General features: G+C 48.5%; 1 protein-coding gene across 29 annotated transcripts in view; it reads left to right on the forward strand.

The window, feature by feature from the left end:
• The window catches only part of KCNMA1 (potassium calcium-activated channel subfamily M alpha 1), a 744,082-nt gene that overhangs the window by 140,712 nt on the left and 583,921 nt on the right, over nucleotides 1-19,449 (forward strand). Inside the window, exon 3 of one of the 29 annotated variants that reach the window (XM_088020044.1) lies at nucleotides 6,232-6,265. The exons of the other annotated variants lie outside the window; for them this stretch is intronic. Coding sequence (XP_087876170.1) covers nucleotides 6,232-6,265 — 34 coding nt within the window. The remainder of the gene's footprint in view (nucleotides 1-6,231; nucleotides 6,266-19,449) is intronic. 29 annotated transcript variants of the gene reach the window in all.

The following is a 19,449-nucleotide window of genomic DNA, read 5'->3' on the forward strand; positions in this document are numbered from 1 at the left end:
TTGAATTTCAGATAAATAAGACATATTTTTCAAAAAGATTTTATTTATTTGAGAGAGAGAGATGACGAGCAGTGGGGAGGGGCAGAGGGAGAAGCAGACTCCCCGCGGAGCAGGGAGCCCAGTGCAGGACTCGATCCCAGAACCCTGGGATCATGACCTGACCCGAAGTCAGACTCTTAACCAACTGAGCCACTTAGGCACCCTAAATAAGGCGTAATTTTTAAGTTTAAGAATGTCTTCTGCAATATTTGGGACATATGATTCCAGTAAATTATTTCTTGTTTATCTGAAATTGAGATGTGACGGAGGCATCCTGTTTTTACCTGGCAACCTTACAATCTCTACCCACTGCCCTGAGATCACACGCAGGCCATGGGACCTTCCCGCTCCTGCGTGAGGCTTCTGGCATTACTCATAGGCCCCTCTGCCTGGAGGGCGAAGGCGGAAAGGGGCAGGTGGCCTTGGAGAGTTGAGCAGGCATCCCTAGCTCCTGGCCCACAGGTGTTTGGGAGGGACTGGCCATCCATTCTGGGCTAAAGGCTCTGTAAGCTGAGAGGGTGGCCGAGCTGCCCCTTTTTTATAAGTGGAGACTAGTTCAGCTGAAGTGTCAGCAAGTGAGCTGTGTCCCTCGGACACCAGGTCTGGGAGGAGGCCTGGCAACTTTGCCCCTAAAGCAGGAGCACAGGTCCTTACCATCTCTCTGGCTTCTGCAGAGCACTGCCACCTGGGCCCGAGGAGCACCTGGGCTGCAGCTGGGCCCTGGCACCTTCCAGGACTGAAGTACTGTCTCCGCATGGTCCCTGGTCTGGGCCTGCCCCTGGGGCTGGAGAGGGGGAGAGGACAAGGGCAGGGGGATGCACTCGCAGAACTGCCTCTGAGCCAGTGGGCCCAGCCACTGCGAACTCCTCTGTTTAGAAGAGGAGGCTGCTAACAAGCGGGCTGAGAAGTGGACACTGGCCTGGCTGCTCTGCCCTCAGCCTCACCTCAGCCTACCCCCTTTTGCAGCCCTGCCCCTTCACTAGCCTGCACCCTGGGCTCCTGAGCAGTTCAAGGTCAGGTGCTGACAGCCCATGTTGGGGGTGGGGCTGCTGCCCTGCCCCATCCCTTCCAGCAAGGTCGAGGCTTGTTGTTCCTGGGTGTCAGGATGCCGTCTGTCCCCTCTCTCCAGAGCAGCTTCCTGCTGGGGGAGCTCATCCCCTCAGTACATCCTGAAGGGCAGTCAGCTGGCCAGCATGGTGGTCTTTCTTCATGTTGACTGGGAACAGCCTTTGAGGGTCTTTGGGGGCAACTGCTTAGGGGATTTACCACATTTGCTGCCATCTTGTGGACATCCAGGGGCCACCAGAGAGCCCGGGGTTACACCTGGCCTTTGTTGTGTAGGTGCTTAATAAGTGCGTGTGGAGCGAATAGATGAAGGAGAAGTGTGTAGTAATTCTGTTTCACAGAAGGTATCTGATGATAAAGGCTGAAGTCACTGCTTCTCAAACTTGAGCAGGCATCAGCATCACCTGGTGGCCTTGCTTAAACAGAGACCAGCCCCAACCTCAGGATCCGTAGCTCTGGAGGTCTGGGAAGGGACCAGTACTTTGCACTTCTAACAAGTTTCCAGGTGATGCTTCTGGCCTGGGGTCACACTTTGAGAACCACGGTCTTAAATCATTACCCTTCTCAAATGCTTTGCATTTCAGTGTTACTTTTATTTAAATAGTCATTAATTAATGAATTACACAAATCTTTGTTGAATGCCTATTGTGTCCCAGTGCACCAAGTTTGGGGCATAAAAGGATAAAAATGGCCTCGGGGAACTCATAGTATAGTGAGAGAACTGTGCACTGAAAACAGTTGCCCACTAATCTAATTGCTTTTACTGGGGTACTATGTTCAAAGTGCAAGGGGAGTGCAGGAGAAGGGGCATTCGGGTAGGATCCCTTTGAAGATGAGTGTGACTGTGCCTCTTTTTCTCTGTGTATTGCGCTTCTTTGTGACTTGTGTGTCCAGTTGGCCAGTGAGATCTTGAAGGGCAGAGACAGAGGTGACCTTTGGATTTCCTTTTATAAGTGTGTTCTAGTTCTGGGGACATCGTAGGCAACCAAAAAATAAATAAAGAAATAAATGAATAAATAAAGAAAAATTAAAAAAAAGTATTGCCCAAAGAAAGAGTCAGTATCAAAGAAGTGAATGCCTAATGGTGGAATTTCAGGTCCAGGTGTTTGTGGGAGTCTTAGTGATTTGGATTCTATTATATATGCCTGCTTCTAAGGTTGTCCTGAAAGGAGACCCTTTAGCAGGAGGGTACTCTCCCTGGTCCCCCGTGTTAACTGGCCCCCCTGAGTTTATGGGGAATGCTGCTGACATTTACCTGTAGGGATTCTTGGAAGATGATATGCTCTTAGAAAGCTGATTTCTCGGAGCCTTAAGTGGTCCTGAGCTGATGCTTAGCCAGGGTCTTGTCATGGCCCGAGGGAATATGCCCTTGCAGCAGGGGGAAGAGGCCTGAGTACCTTTCTTCAGAACTTGGGGGTTTGAGGAGGGAGGGAAGCCCCTCCATGGTGACCACTCAGGGCTATGAGCTCCAACTAGAAACTGAGAGAGGAAAAATGTGCTGCTTGTTTTGAGCGGGGCTGGGAGAAGGCATCGGGCTTTGCCTGGGCTCAGGGCTGGCTTCCCTGTGCCTTTTCCTCCACACACCCTCACTCTTATCATCTTCGGCTTCCTGAGTGCCCGGCAGGTGCAGAACTACGCCTGCTGTCAGCGTCTTTAATAACAAAAATATTCCTAACAGTTCCTACTAGTGGAGTGTCTCCTGTGAGCCGAGTACTGCTCTGTGCAAACACCTTCGTTTCATAACAGATTGGAAAGGTCAAGAGGTTAAGAAGAGTCTGCTCTGATGGAGCGCATGCTCTTCAGACAGTGTTCTGCACGTGTGACTTCCTTCAGTCTTTAAAACAACCCTCAGAAATGGGAGTGTAATCGGCTCCCTTTTAAATGAAAGAATACTGAAGCCATGGAGACAGTGACCCCCAGAGCCTGGGTTAATTGCATTGCTGTCCTGCTCGAATTGGGGATGGCGAGGGGGTGGGAAGAAGGTGAAGGTGAGGGTGAGGGAAGGGCATATTCCCATTACTACTGTGAACTCTATCTTGCTGGATTGCAAAGCCCTTGAGAACAGGGACAGGCCTCAGACTCCCTCCTGCTCTGCTAAGACGCCTTACAGGGTGGGGCTGATAACACACTCAGGCTCACCCAGAACTGCTGCCTGGTCCACACCTTAGTGAACAACCATCCTGGTTTGCTTGGGACTGCCCTGGTTTCAGCAGTCTGGCATCCAGGGAAGCCCTGTAGTTAAACTGGGCAGACTGGGATTGTTGGTCACTGGATACCTGATTTGATTGGCAAGGACCCTAGTGCTGGGGGGCACACAGTGTGAATAAGCCTCAGCCATGGTTATTAACAGAGATGGATCCCAGGCCTGTTCTCTGACTCATGACCCAGTACCCTCTCCTCCCGCAGCCTGTAGAAGGGAGGCTCGGTCTCCTGTTCTTCCCTGGTGAGATGTAGCAGCCGCTGTCTTCTCTCTGTGCTCCTCAGTGCTTCCCATCATCTGTTGGAAAAGGGACCCTCATTATCAAGAAGCTTTGGCTGAAAGCTCCTTATGGAGCACTTGTACTGGGCCAGGGGCTTATCAGGGTAACTTTGAGGGGCTTAAGGAATGCACTTTTCCCGAACAAGAGCACAGCCATTCTTGAGCCGGGGATGGGGGGGTGGGGGGTGAGGCAATCAACAGGTTCTCGGCGACAGATCTTGGAACTGGGATCCCATTCCGTGTTCAGTGGGAACTCTGAATTCTAGACCCATAGTCTCCAAAGTGGGATGCACAAAACTGTGTTTTGGAATACAGGAGGAAAATACTAAAACATCGATTTTACTTTTACCATTCATTTAGGTGGCGATTTCTGTGTACATTTCATAATGTATGTGCTCTAAGTGCATTATGGGATCTGATGGACATATGGGTATGCCCATATGGAGGTGCAGGGTGATAGGGGCCGTGATCCGGAATTGCTCTCCCTGCTTCTGAAGAAGAGGTGTTTTAATGCTAATAAGATCTCTTGGCTGGAGGTTAGATGCTAGAATCACTTTCTGCGGGGGGGAGGTCCAGATGAAGCACAGAGTGAGTTTTAGTGTAAATTGGTGTAGAGCATCCCTTAGTCGATGTTCAGCTGATGTCGGTGGTTGGTGCTTAAGTGTCTCATGGATGCTGTGTACTCTACTTATGGTATCAAGTGTCAGGAGAGCAGTCCTTGCTTCCAGCAGTCACGTTCTGCACACCTCGTTTTATCATATCTCTAGCAGGATCTCATCTTTAGCTGATGAGCGACAGGAGGCCGTGGTAGATAGACCCGTGGTTCTCAAGGTGGGGTCCCTGGACCAGCAGCAGGAGCACCACCTCGGGACTTGGTGGAAATGCACATTCTTCAGCTTCACCCTAGACCCTCACAATCAGAGAGTCTGGGGTTGGGGCCCAGTCTGCCTTGGTTTAACCAGCCCCCCAGGGGATTCTGATGCCCCGGGAAAATGGAGAACCACTGAGATGCAGTGGTGGGAGCTTGGAGTTTGAGGCTTTGTTCTGCCCTGCTTGCTTCTGGGGCCTTGGGCAAGTTACTAATGTCCCTGAGCCTTGTTTCCCCGACTGATTAATGAGGGCTATATCCTTTCTTTCCCAACCCTTTAATATGAGGATTAAAATAGGAGATAATTGATGTAAAGTGCTTACCACCAGGCAAAGCATATAGTATCAGTTACTGTTTCTCTCATTAACTGGATTATGATGGGGCAGCAGCAAGTTCTGTAAGTAGGGTGGGGGGGATGCGGGGGGAGGGGGCCCGAAATGTCTGACTCCCCGTTCCTTCACGCACTAGCTCGTGACTTTGGGCAAACCAGTCTCCTTGTCTATAAAATGTGACCCAGCTCACAGATCAGATGAAATAAGTTACCCCAAGTCCTTTGTAATTTATAAGCTATCAATCAAATATGAGAAGGTTCTGCATAGTTATTGACTGGGGTGATTTATACTTTGTCCTCTTGGGAAAACCTTTCCCTTCTCCCAAATGATAAAAGAAAGTCAGGAATCCCACCATGCTGGACCTGCAGGCTGGCTCCCACAGGGACTTTTTTGCCCCAAGAATCTGCTTTTCTCTATGCCATTTCTTTCCCTCCCACCCTGACCCTCTTAGGCCAGATCCTGTCCTCAACTTGCTTCTGCCTGTGGCCTGATGTTGATCCTTTATTAAAATGTCAACCGCAAGTCATGAAAACTGTCTGGTTTCCTGGAGGAGGACTGTCCAGCGTGCCCTTTTGCCATTATGATAATTGCTTGGGTGGCTATGCCAAGACATCAAATAAATTGTCTCCACCTCTTATATGTCTCAGTGCTGTTTTTGCTGCGTGAATCGTCCCAGTGTAGAGATAAGCTTTGCTCGTCATTTCCCCAGATTCTTAAATGAGGAAAATGGGCAAGCAGCTTTCCTTTCCCCACACTCTCCTACTTTTTCCATGGCAATGTCCAGTGACAACACACCCACCACCAGAGAGGCCCGGGGCCAGCCAGCACAGGCTGCTGGAAGGTTCCTGTCTTTCCAGAGAGTACTGAGGGCCCTGGGAAGGGGTCTGCAGAGCAGAGCTAGAGCCCGAGACCCCGGGGGAGGTGAGCCCTCCAACCTATTTACCATCGGGACGCAGCAGCTCTTCTCTGTGGGAGAGGCACATCCCTTTCCTCCTCCTCCCTGCCCCAGTGAGCCACACACCGATGAAGTGGAAGCTTATGTCACAATCACGTGTCCTCATTAGGCTGCTGATGAATAGGGACAGCAGGAAAAGTGAGTTGGGCTCTGCTGTGGCATTTCTTTACTTTTCTAGCAAACTGCCAGGATGTCCTTCCCTTGTAAGAGTGAAGGGAGCTGAGGAGAGAGGAAAGGTCAGAGCAGAGAGATTTCTGATACGCTGTTAGTGGTGCAGCCAATTAAAAAGAAATTAAAACAGAAATCTCTGATGGCTGCTGGAATGCAAAAGTCTTCTCTCTTGGCCCCTTTAAACCCTTGAACAAATTAATTGGATGGATGTTGACTGGGTATCAGCTGAAGGCTTAGGTACCAGTTCTTTCCGTAGCAGGCAGAGAGGAACATGTGTGCATGTGCGTGCGTGCGTGTGTGTGTGTGTGTGTGAGAGAGAGAGAGAGAGATGGAGAGAGGGACTCAGGGGCTGTGGAGTGAGTTGGGGGGCAATTAAGGGATTGAAAGCATGCTGCATGTGATTTGGGCATTTTGGGTTATAGGACACAAAATGTGCTAGAATTTCATTTTGGAGATAATCAGAGGGCTGGGAGAGAGACCTTCTCTAGCCTTGCAGAAAACAGTTGGAGGCTGTGAAGCGCTCTTACTTCCAAATGCTGTTTTTTCTCTGTAGACTCCTAGAATCTCAGGTGAGCCTGGGCTCAGGTGAGCTGTAAGGAAGACCCAGGTGGCCGGGTGTTGCTGGAAGAGGGAGTGGAAGGTGTGGGGGTGGCCCCATGGTGCTAGTAGTTGGCCAGGGGATGGATGGGATTACTTTACCCCTATGCTGACACACATTTGTCCAGAAGCTTTTTCCACTGTGTGGTTGGGTGATCTCAGAAAGAGGGCAGAAGGCGGAGGCTGCCTCCCCTTCCTGGGACCTGGATATTTGGGGTCACCTAAGTTCCTCTCTGACCTTGTGAGGTCCTCAGCCTTGCCTTCCCACAACTTCTCTTTCCTTTTTGTACATTCTCTTTAAGAACTTAGAAAATGGTAGCTGTGGCCCTTTGGCGCAGAGTTCCAGAAGGAGTATCTTACTGTGGTCGGGGCAGATGAGCAGGAATGGAGCAGAGCCCCGTCATGCTTCTGCTTCTGGCTGCCTGGGCCAGCTCTGTTCCATTCTGGGGACAGTGGTGGCCTCCCTGGGAACAATTCCCATCACACACTGAGCCATAAAAAATTAAACTGCAGGGCTATCAAATATTTAATCAGTCTGATGAATGAACGCTTGCAGATTCTAATGAATTCTTTGCTTTGATTAAATAAAATTGAAGGATGAGAGTTGTCTTTTAAGCACTTTAGCAAAAGGCAAGTCATGGCCGTTAGTTTCTGCTGGGGATCTGGTTCCTGGGAGCATCTGGAGTCTGGTATAACCCACCTGCATCATGGGTCATCCCTGACTCTCTGTGCTCCAGAGTTTTGGACTCACCCCGGTTGTGGTCAAGAAGGGTGGGTCTAAGACCAGCAGCCCTTTACAGTTTATGGCATTATCCCGACAGAGCCCCACCGCAATATTCTCAACCTTGGGTAGCCCTCTGATCTTCATAAAACGTGAATAACAATGATCATGAATAATAATAATGATACCTTACTTATAAGATTTTGTGTGAGACATATCAAATTCCTTGTACCTAGCACCTAGTAGGTTCTAAGGAATTATCGCTATATTATTACTTTATTTCTACCGTATCATGATTGAATCGCATCTCTCCTTGGATTTGGGAAGGCATTGGATTTTGGAGGATCTGCTTCCAGTAGTTTCTTGGAGTTATCACTTGACCATTTTGTTAACAAACCTGCTTGTTCATCTGTCCACTAACTCAAGGCTGTTGGCTCATGCTAGATACAGGACGTGTAAGTGATCAGACCCCGCCCATATGGAAGATATGCTTTCGTTGGCGAAATCACATGTATACACTAGGTATGTGTGTGTGTGTGTGTGTGTGTCTGTGTGTGTGTGTGTGTCTGTGTGTGTGTGTGTCTGTGTCTTAATATGTTCATCATACAGGGAGATAAAAGGTTCATAAAAGTTGAGATTACTATGAGTAGGGTTCTTAGGGAGAGCTTTCAACGAGCCATAAAGCCTGTGCTAAGGAAGGCGTGAAGAAGCCTATAGTAGTCCCTGGGGTTTCAGAAGAACTCAGAGAAGGTGCCAGATGTGCAGGAGCTCCGGGGCAAGTTTAGGCTTAAAGGATAGAATGGCTTCAGGAGAGGGGATCTGTTTCCTTATTTGCCTGGATGCTTTAATAATACAGGAAAAGTACACGCCCTATCTGAGTGCCTTTGGCTCAACTGGAGGAAGATCTGCTGCAATTTGTGGGGGTTGGGGGCCACTGCGGATCGGATCTCAATCAGACCAGAGTTGTACGACATGATTTGCCTGCTGGAGCCCTGGGTCCCTGTGCCAGCCCCATCTGCAGGTCAGACACTGGAATTGGATCTCTGCGGCCAGACAGGAGGCAGGCAGGACCAGCCCTTCCCTGTCAGGCCTGTAGCCAGCCCAGGTCTGGGGGGAAGTGAGGGACACACCCTGAGGTCTGAATGTCCTGTAGTGTATTGGTTGGTGGCTCAGTCCCATGGGGGGCAGATGCCAGCATCACAGTTGACATGCATTGACATCCTGGTTGATGAAGTCAGCACGTCCTGAAGGAGGTGCACCAGCTTCTGTCTTGATTGAAGGCCAAGGTGCCCCATGGGACCATTCTCCTCTTTAACCTACCCAATTAGTCAATTGATGAGCAAGTATTTCCTGAGATTCGAGGTGTCAAGTATTGAAAAAAAAATCTCTAGGCTTGGCTCTGTAGGGATGCAAGGAATTACAGCAGGGACTGTCTCCTCTGCTCAAGGAGTTCCCAGTCCAGTGGAGGGAAGCAAGAGAGAGACCCACACGAAAGGTTAACAACTTGTACTAGCCTCAGGGACAAGACCGTGGATGGCAGTTCAGGGGATGTCCCAAGACAGCATCTGCTCAGTGACACAAATGTCTGGAGTGGAGAGTGATCTCTGGGCAGGGGTAGGGAGCAGGGAGCCTGCCTCCTTGGCCAGCCTCTGTATCTTTCTGCTTCATCAACTTATCTACATGAGAAGAGACAAATTGTTTCTTTGCAAACTCCAACAAGGATGAGTAATACCTCTGGACATTCTTTCCTATTTCTTAGTCTGCTTCCACTGCTTATCAAAGTCCTTTGGACACATTGTAAAGTATTTGAAAAGGATAGACACTTGCAGAGAAGCAGAAATAAAATCACCTGTAATCACATCAGAAATATTACTACCATTCATATTTTGCTTTATTTTCTTCCAACAATATTACCATTCATTTTCTCTTTATAGTGCTGACATCACAGTGTATGTACAATTTACTGTTCTCTTTTTTTTAACATCGTCATATAATCAGTATTTTCACATGCATTTGGACTCCATAAACATATTTTTAAATGACTCATGTCCATGATATGGATACTCACCCCTTTTCCTTAAATTTTCCTTTAGTTTCCCCCTTTTTTCTATTATAAATAGAATTGCACTGAATGTCTTTCTTCAGAGTTACATTCATTACCCATGTGTTCATTTATGTAAAAAATCTTGAATACCTTGCATGTGCAAGACAATGTGCTTTTAGCCCTGAGAATGAAAGGGCTTTTAGGTATAGTGTTGGATATTGAGAATGTCATAGGATGACTTAGGAGGAAACCAAATCACAAAAACACACATTTATGAATTACTTAAGAACATGCATGGTTTTGTGATGTGTCTATAGACACGATTCCTGGGTTATCCTAGCACATTGGGCAGTTTAATTGTTCTGGGCCTCAGTTTCCACATCTGTAGTCACTAGATGGGTTCAAAGTTGCTTTTTGCCCCCAACAGTCTGTGGTTCTAACTGCAAATGTAAGATCACGCCAGGGTCCCTCTTTCCTAAGGACTCACTGAGGCTGTTTATGTTTGGAGCATCCCTGGTGCACAGATGCTGCCGTGGGGCCTGGACACAGCCTCTTCTCTTACCCTCTTGGTCATGGTCACAGTGTCCACTTGCCCAGCTCTTCTTTTGCATGGTAGTTTAGGGCTTGACAGCAGTCCAGCTCTGTTGGGAATCGGCAGAGACATAACGGAGTCTTATGAAACTGTGAGCAGAGCAACCAAGGAAAGAAGACTCTTCACCAAATGCCGACATGGCCAGAGGTCCCCTCTGAAACATGAGGAGGGTAAATGGGAGGGATCCCTACCCCATTAAAGCCCGTGATAAACTCCGAGAAAGTATTGTCTTGAAAAGTGTTGAAGGCAGAACATTGCAAAGACTTTAAAAAGATGTCACAGGCCACAGGCCATCTGGTACCTGTGGGGCGTTCTAGCTGGGTGAGTGTGTGTGGCCGTTCCCAAGGTCCACAGACCCCAGATAATGGCATTCAAATTTGTGAGGTCTTGTTCTCAGTTTATACATAACATGATTGAGACAAGCCAGCACATTTGCACAGGGACCGAAGACCTGCTAATTTATTAAGGATAGCTGTTTCTTGCTGGGGTCAAGCTTTTAGCTTTGTTGGCTCAAAGAACTTAATTTTAACAATTCACACAGAAGGAATCAGGTTCAGAGAATTGACCACTACTCAGCACTCTTGAGTGACTGGGGCATACAACTATAAAGGCATGTGACAAGGGGTGTGGATGGGAGAGAGTATCATCTGTCTAAGTCATAAGTGACAAAGTGCCACCTCATCCCTTACTCATGACAGACATCCTTCATCTATCAGGATATTCTTTCCAGCTAAGCCAAAATGCGGGTTCAGAATCCTTCTTAACGCAGTGCTTCAAGCAGCCTCTAGCAAACGAATGGGGTTCATTGCTCTTGGAGTGAAATGTTCTTGTCATTCCTAGGCATCGATGCATTCTTTCTCCTATGGGCAACACCATATGGGAAAATCAATCAACACCGGAAGGTTCCTTGGTAAGCACAGATATACGGTGGCCTGATAAATTGCCTTTCTGTACTCCAGTGACGTTTGTCCAAGGAACTGGGTACCATCTTGAGTAAAACCAGGGAAGGTGGGAAAACGCAGATATCCTTTCCATTATTGGCCACCAGAATGGAGATTGGTTTATGTTATGATAACGAGTTATGTTGTAGGCACTTCCCCAAGGACTTGTCTCTGTGGTTTATCATATGTCCTCCATAGCAACGCCTGTGGGATGAGCAAGGTTGGTATTATCTCCATGGAACGGATGATAGAGGCTGAAGGAAGATAAATGACCTGCACGAGGCAAGTTGCACAGCCAGGTGTTCCTGCTTCTGGGCATGAGTTCCTTTGGTGTCCCTTTAAAAAAATTTTTAATATTTTTTTTAACCTTTTGAGTTTGCACTAACGTAAATTCCTCTAGGGCAGGGTCATGTCTTATTGCTGTATCTTTGACTGCCTTCGCTCCCCAATCTCGACTACTGTGACTAACACAGGAAGTGATTAGGAAAATTTTATGGCATATAAGTTGGCAGAAGAAACCTTTCTCCATTCCTCCCTCCCTCCCATCCCTCCTTCCTTTCCCTCTCTCCCTACCTCCTATGAGAAACATGTCCCCTCCCTTCCATGCTGGCCTTTCCCACTCTGGGGTCGGGTAGTGCCCTGAGCTGTAATCACAAGAGCAGCTCTGGCTTCGAGGCCACCGAGGTACAACCACACCTGTGCAGCAGGTAATGACATTATCACTCCACTGGGGCTTTCTTTCCCACAAAGAGGCTTGTCATTAAACTCTTATTTGCGGCCCTGACAGCAGGCGCCACAAGCCTCTAACCAGCTCAAGACCAGGGGTCCTGAATAGGGGGATCCCTGTGCAGAAGGCCTTCCAGGAGCGTGACAGTGACTCTGCTGCAAAGGGTAGAGGGCTTGGGGAGCAGTTGCCCCCGGGCCGGGGCTCAGGGCTAGGCGGCCGGAGAGAGGCCAGCACTACGAGGACTTGGAGGGTGGGAAGTCGATTGGATTTAGGGCTGTAGGGAGAGGCAGGAGACCAAGTAGCCTAGCTCCCCAATCCCTCTCTGGACCATCTTTGTTTTCTGATTTATATGTGTCCCCTTTGGGGATGGCCTTTTGATATGTGCTAATTATAAGTCGTCCTTCGGTGCATTCGGAGAGTTCTAATAATTAGAATTTCTAATTCCAGTCCTTTGAGCAGCTCCCAGCAGCCTTATCCTGTGAGAGGAGCACTTGACACATTTGTTCTCCTGCTCAAAGTCACTGCAGGAGGCCAGCAGCATGCAGCCTGGAGGAAGGATTCAGATTTGCTGAGAGTAGGGATGGAAACGTCTCTCCACAACCCAAAGTCCTGGAAGAACTTCTCTCTGTGGTTTGTTCATTTTTAGAGAGGAGTGTTTTCAAGGGAAATGGGACAGGGCAAGGTGGTCTGTGGAAGACCTCCTGGGCTCTGATCCTTGCTTGGCCAGAGCCTCAGGTGGGACCCTGGGCAAGACACTTGGTGAATGTCAGTTTCCTCACCTGTATACCGAGGGGATCAGATCTGGCATTGCCAGTTCTGAGATGATTTGAGTCTATGAAATGTGCAGAGTTGAAGCCCTGAGACACTGCTAGGACTAGCTATGTGACGTCATTTGCACATAATTTGATAATAAGATATTAAATAACTTCATTCAAGGTCAAGGTAAGGGCCCATGCCCTGTATTTCTTTCCACTCTTCCTCACTGTCTTGCTTAACTTCTCCGGTCCTTGGTTTCTTCATCTGTAAAATGGGCTTGCTCCTACTTGGGAGAGGGTATTGGTGAAGCTTTGTGTAAAGTGCAAAGTGTAGGGATCTCTAGACTCTCACTCTAGCCTTGCACGGATCCTTTGGAAGAGGCACACTGCACTTTCTTTACTGCCTTGCCCCACACAGGGCCGCAATCCGAGAGCATCTCTAGGACCCTGTGGGCGTTTGGCGCCCAGGATAGTGGTGGGGAGAAGATGGGCACCCCAGTTCCAACTCTGACTGAAGACTCGCCCTGCCTTTTTGGGGAGTCATCTCATGAGATGTATAGCAGTGGATGTCCATCCTGAGAAAAACCCCTCGGTGTCTGCCCTTCCATCTCATCCACTAGGGACGGCAAGCATGCTTGGTATGGTGGGATGGGTTACTGGTGTCCGGCACGGACGCTCGAGTTGTCTTATTCACAGATGGGAGGTGGGTGGAGGCAGGTGCTCAAGGCCTTGCGGCTGATAAACAGAGGAGCAAGACAGGCAGGACAGGGACTGATGCTTCTAGCTCCCAGGCTCGGCCTTGCTGCCCTGCCACAGCACCCCCACCTCTGTGTTCTTTTGCTTTGGTTGCCTCACTCTGCCATCCGGGTCCTCCTTGTCTGGGTTTGGGCCCCAAAGCTGCCCCTTGCTAGCAGCGGTCCTCAAGCCTGAGGACTTGAAAGGAGAGGGTGTTAGTGCTGGAGGGACCCTTAGATGTCATTAGGTCCAACTGTTTTAGTTAGTTGATGCTGCCCTGGGGGCTAAGATGATTGGATAGTTCCCAAGGCCACGTCGCTTGTTAAAATAGCCTGGAGATGACCAGTCCTCCCGACCAGGAATGCAGCGCCCTTTCTCCCACACCTTATTGCCTTCTTTCCCCTGAAATTCCATCAGAGGGTCATGCACTGATGAAAGTGAGGTCCAGGGTTCCATTTCATTTGGCTGATCTTTGAGAGAGAGGAGAAAAAAAAATTTAAAGCCTCGGGACAATGGCCCACTCTCCCTGTATTTGTCAGCTCAGGCTGCAGCAACAAATCCCCTGCACTGGGAGGCTAGACAACAGACACTTATTGTCCTCCAGTGCTGGAGGCTGGACGGCTGAGGTCAAGGTGTCCGTAGGGAAGGTTTCCCCTGAGGCCGCTCTCCTTGGTCTTCTTCTCCCTGGGTCTTCATATTGTCTGCCTCTTGTGCGTCTGTGTCCTCCTCTCCTTTTCTTGCAAGGACACCTGTTGGATAGGCTTAGGGCCCACCCCTAAGGACCTTGTTTTAACTAATCACCTCTTTGAAGACCCTGTCTCCAAACACAGTCTCATTCTCAGGTACTGGCAGTTAGCACTTCAACATATGGATTTGCGGGGGGGAACTCATCAGCCCCTAATACTCCCCCTCATGTCACCCTGTGTCTAATTTACACTCTTTGCTGTTTGGTCCCTATGGGCATTTGTGTTCCCAGCCCTGTCTTCTGTTGGGAGCCTTGGTGAATGATCACACCACATTCATCCATGGATTTGCTTGGAGTGAGGGCGGGAGGACCAAGCCTGCGCAGAATGCATTCGGGGCTGAAGAGGGAGCAGGCAGTTCTTCTAGGGAATGTACCTGATTAAAATGATCATATCAACTGGCCCTCAAAGAGACATATTTATAGCCACGATGACACATTTTTTAGGATCTAATTTGGATTAGACTCTGGGAATCTTATTTTTAGACCCAGAGGAGATCCCTGTAGGCAGGTGACCTGGTGTCCGGGGGCTCTGAGTCCATTTTGTCCAGTTGGAGACTCTCAAGGTTGAAGAGATTTGAAAGGTCCCATCGGCCCATCTTTCCCCCTGCCACTTTTATCACTGCTGCAGTGTCCCACTGAGGGGCCATCCCACCTCTCTTGAATGCCTCCAGTGCCAGGGACCCCCTTTCTATTCAAGGGGCCCATTCTATCCTAGGAAAGTTAGAAGGAGCTTCTTTCTAAATCATCCTTCTGCTGGTCTGGTCCACCCTTAGGGATGGACAGAATGTGTCTAACCATTTGGCAGCTCTTCAGAGGTCTTGAAGATGTGGCTGATGGCCTTGTTGGCCTTCCCTGCTCCAGGCTAGGGGCCCTGGTTTATGCTCTGGCAGCTCCTCTCGGGATGTAGTTCTACCCTGTTTTTTGAGGAATGTGGATGTTCAGTTCTGGGGTCCAGTACCTTCCCCAGTACCTTCCCTCATGGGATCAGCCGTAATTCCGGGTCTAGATGAAACTTGGCCAATTGTAGTCAACTGGTCTTTGTTGAGAAATTTTAGGGAAAAGAGACCACTTCTAAAAAGAAATCACTCAACAGACACCTGTGCTTTGGTTTGGCCAGGAGAGAGGCCGAGTATTGACAGAAGGGATCTGCTCATGAGAGGGGCAGCACTATGCCCCTCCAGGGACCTGGGTCAGGCCACGGGATGTGAGGATAAAGCCAGAGCACCCTGGCAGGTGGTCCTTCTGGGAAATGAGCATTTGGGCACCTTTGTGTTGCCTACCTCACCCTGCCAGGCCTGAGAATGGTGGGGTCCTTCCTGCCCCATTTGTGGGTGCTCCTGACAGGGAGAGCTTGGGGAGCATCTTGTGTAGGGCTGTGTCCCTTGGCTCACAGTAGGCACATCTTCAGTGTCACATTGAATGGACAGTCAGCTCTGTGCCTGACTTACCCTTTGTGACACCTCAAGCAAATGTCCCCACTTCCCTCATCTTCAGATCCTATCTGCCTCCTTTGCTGTTTGGAGGATGAAATGGTGACACCTGCAAAAAAAAAAAAAAAAAAACGCACAAGCCCCAAAGCTCTCTCTCACAGGTGAAAGATTAGGCAGATGCCTCTGCTTGGACAGATATTGATATTGTAGTGCCCAACACCAACAACAGAACAAAAAGAAATAAGTTAGTTTTCAGAGGTGGGAAAACCAGACTTTAGAAGGCATTTCATTGGAGCTGTTATAGTAGGATCAGCCTAATTGTCCAAAATACCAATTTTTCTGTGTCCTTTAAAAATTCTCTATTTTCTATTAAAGGCAAGAATACTGTGTGTGTGTGTACACATGTGAGTGTGTGTATTTATTCTTTGGACAAATGAGGTGTGTTTCTCTGTGAACAGGGGTGCCCACATGCCCATTCCCACTCCCTGCCCCACCTTGCTCCTGCTCACCTTCTCAGGTGGTCTAGTTGTGCTTACATTACCTAAAAGAACCCAACAGAAGAATCCAAGCTTCGGGAAAACAAATGCCTAGAAATTGCACTTCTCAGGGAGATCACTTTCAGTGGCTCTTCTAGAGAAACCCTTGTCACTTGAAACAAGGTTAGACCCTGTAAGATGGTAGATTCTGTGGGCAAGCTTTTAAAAATGATGAAATTACTTGTTCACTATGATCAGGATTATAGTCGAGTGGCTTATTTCTCCTCTCCTGCCTGGTGTGCTGCTAAAAATAAGATTGAGGAATTAGATCTTTCTTTTTTGTCCTCATCACAGAGCAACTGTTCCTGAGGAGAGTCCCTACCCTGAGGACTCATGTGGTGGCCAAGCTCCCTCGACAGCTCTGGGTGCTCAGGAGAAGGTGTGTGGCCTTTGGTTTATGTTTCTAGGGGAAGCTCGTCTCCTGACTCCTACTTTCTCTGTGTGGACACTCCACCTACAGTCTCCTACCCCACGTCTTCCCTTTGTAGTGTCCAGGGAGGTACTTTTTTTTTTTTTTAAATTCAAATTCAGTTAGCCAAGATATAATACATCATTAGTTTTTGATGTAGTGTTCAATGATTCATTAGTTGCGTTTAACACCGAGTGCTCATCACATCACGTGCTCTCCTTAATGCTCATCCCCCAGTTAGCCTATCCCTCCGCCCCCCGCCCCTCTGCAGCCCTCAGTTTGTTTCCTAGGGTCAAGAGTCTCTCATGGTTTGTCTCCCGCTCTGATTTCTTCCCACTCAGTTTTCCCTCCCTTCCCCTATTGTCCCTCAGCACTATTCCTTATATTCCATATATGAGTGAAACCATATAATTGTCTTTCTCTGATTGACTTTTTTCACTTAGCATAATACCCTCTAGTTCCATCCATGTCGGTGTAAATGGTAGGTATTCATCCTTGCTGATGACTGAGTAATATTCCATTGTATATATGAACCACAACTTCTTTATTCATTAATCTGTTGATGGACATCTGGGCTCCTTCCACAGTTTGGCTATTGTGGACATCGCTGCTGTCCATGGACATTGGGGTGCATGTGCTCCTTCTTTTCACTACATCTGTATCTTTGGGGTAAATACCCAGTAATGCAATTGCTGGGTTGTAGGGTAGCTCTATTTTTAAATTCTTAAGGAACCTCCATACTGTTTTCCAGAGTGGCTGCACCAGCTTGCATTCCAGGGAGGGACTTTAATGGCAGAAGTCTGTGGGATCACCTCCTTGGTGCGCTCAGTCAGAATCATTGCTGCTGGACCCTAAACCCCATGAGGGCAGGGACTGTGTCCATCTTAGTCTTCAGTGTAGCTGTAGCATCCTGTAGGCTGTTCATGATCATTTGTGGGATAAATGAATAGATTTCCATTTCTAAGTTCCTTTCCAGAACTGGCACAGGGGACAGAGAATTCCACTGGCTTCTCTTTTCCAGTTCCCTCCAAATAGTTGGCGACTGGTGAAGAAGATGGCTTCTAGGGTTTCTGCCCCAGCCCCCAAATCCCCTACCACTCCAAAAGGGACTCAGAGAGCAGAGAGCCTGAGGCACAAGTAGGCCTTCAACCTTTGCTTCCTTGCTCACCGTGACTGATGAGATTAAAGAATTTTGGCAGCGTTTTTAGGTCTTCATCTGCTATTAGCTGATTAAAATGAAAAAAAAGAAAAAGAAAAATTTGCATCCTGGGACAGCCTGTTCTTGATGCAGTTGAAGAAAGACTGAGGAGCTTTCAATGACTTCCTGGCTTATGTGGCCCTATTTTTGGCCTCAAACCCATTGTGAATTGCTATCTTTCCCCCTAATCATCAGCGAGAAAATCCATCAACAAATTAAAATTCCCTTCAGAGTCAGAACAGCTTTGGTTTCTGGGTTTCTAAATGACCTTAATTTTAATCACCAACGCCATGCAGGTTTGGAAGCCACAGTCACTGAATCTCTTGCTACTTGCTGAGGCAGCAGAGTGCTGGGGTTTTCACAGTCTGGCTAAGCTTCTGGGTTCTTGGGGGGATCCCTCTGGAAGCCTTGTTGATTTCTGAAGGACTTCCGGATGGCCCCTTCCTTCATTGGCCTGACCAAGTGGCTCTCATTCAGCTTTAGGTGGGTTCACACACCCATGAGAAGTTTTCCATCACCTTCCACTTAACTCATCGTAGGCCCTCAGGAGACTCCTCTGGTGGCCATTATGTGCAGGGGCCCTTTGCAAGACAAACCAAGAACCAGGAGCCTCTGACAAGTTGCGTTATCCTTGGGCGGCCAGGAATGCTGTCCAGCGCCATGTCAGCTCTCCAGCTGTCTTCAAGTAGACCATCTGGACCAGGAATCCTCTGTCTCCAATAAACCAAAAGGATTCCCATAATACGGGGATTCAGATGGCTTGTACATGTTTTTCTGTCACTGCCATTTTCTGGAGCCACATCCTATGTGGTCTGACGTTGATAAACTGGAGGAGAACCAGGCTGCCTACTTGGGCCTTCAGAGGTGTTGGGTGGGAGAACGTGGGGATCGACAGGCAGGGCCCTAAAACAGTGATGAGCAGGAGAGGCAGCCTGATGAGTGGGAGGAACAGAAGGGGCCTGAGTGCAGGTCCAGGAATTTGGACTGGTTTGCAGTGAGGTACTTGGGGTGAGGCAGGAGGCTTGCCTGCCGAGCTGAATGCTTAGTGCGTTCATTGTGAGCCTCTTTGCTCACACAGAAGAGTAAGATCATTGGTTTCCCGAGACCAGGTTGGGTTAAGGCTACTTGTTAGTAATAAGACATGTGAGAAACATTTATTGGGCACTTACTAAGCGGGAGGAACGGGGTGCTCAACACAGCAGTGTTGAGGAAGGGACTGTTGCTCTACATTTTGCTGATGAGGAAAGCCAAGCTTGCTAATGTGTCATGATGAGTACCACACACGGTGTGGTGGGGGTGGGGGGAAGCTTAAACAACAGACATTTGTTTTTCTGCTGTTCTGGAGGCAGGAAGTCCGAGATCAGGCAGGGCTGGTTCCTTCTGGGGGCTGTGAGGGCCTTAGCCTGTAGACCATCATCTTCTCACAGCATCTTCACCTCATCTTCCCCCTGTACCTGTCTGTGGCCTCTTCTTGTAAGGACACCAGTCATATTGGATTGGAGCCCAACCTAAGGCTTCATTTGAACTTAATCACCTCTTTAAAGACCTTATCTCCAAACACAGCGACATTCTGAGGTATTGGAGTTTAGGAATGCGACACGAATTTTTTTGAAGAGGTCAGCCCGTCACAGGCACCGAGAGGCTAGGTAACGTGGCTGAGGTTGCACAGCTACAGGATTAGAAGTCAGGTGGTCTGACTCCAGAATCCCCTGGCTCTGTGCGTCCTGGAAAAGTAATGAAGAAATGTCAAAGCAAGGGAATGCAGTTGTGGTCTATTTTACATGTTTACATGAATTGAATAAAGGAGCTCTTTTAACAAGAAAAAAAGTCAAATACAATACGATCATGCTATGTGTAGGACAATTACTTAATGTGTAGATGTAATGTTCTTAGTGTGCTGCCAGGGATGAGATCTGGTAACTGGATCGAAGTGTAACATTGATGGACAGTGGTATCTTTTTCCCATCCTGTGGGTGCATCTCTGTGGATGTGTATGTAACCTCATCAGGGATCGCTCTGAGGTCTAATTCGGGGGCCCCAGTGAATGTAGACTGACTTGGCTAGTGGCCCCCAGCACGGCTCCTCCCTGTCTCCTTGGGGTAGCCTTTTT

The sequence above is a fragment of the Eumetopias jubatus genome, unplaced genomic scaffold (genome assembly GCF_037043125.1).
Source record: "Eumetopias jubatus isolate StellerSeaLion01/CBP00866 unplaced genomic scaffold, mEumJub1_p1.0 scaffold_17, whole genome shotgun sequence".
Lineage (NCBI taxonomy): Eukaryota > Metazoa > Chordata > Mammalia > Carnivora > Otariidae > Eumetopias > Eumetopias jubatus.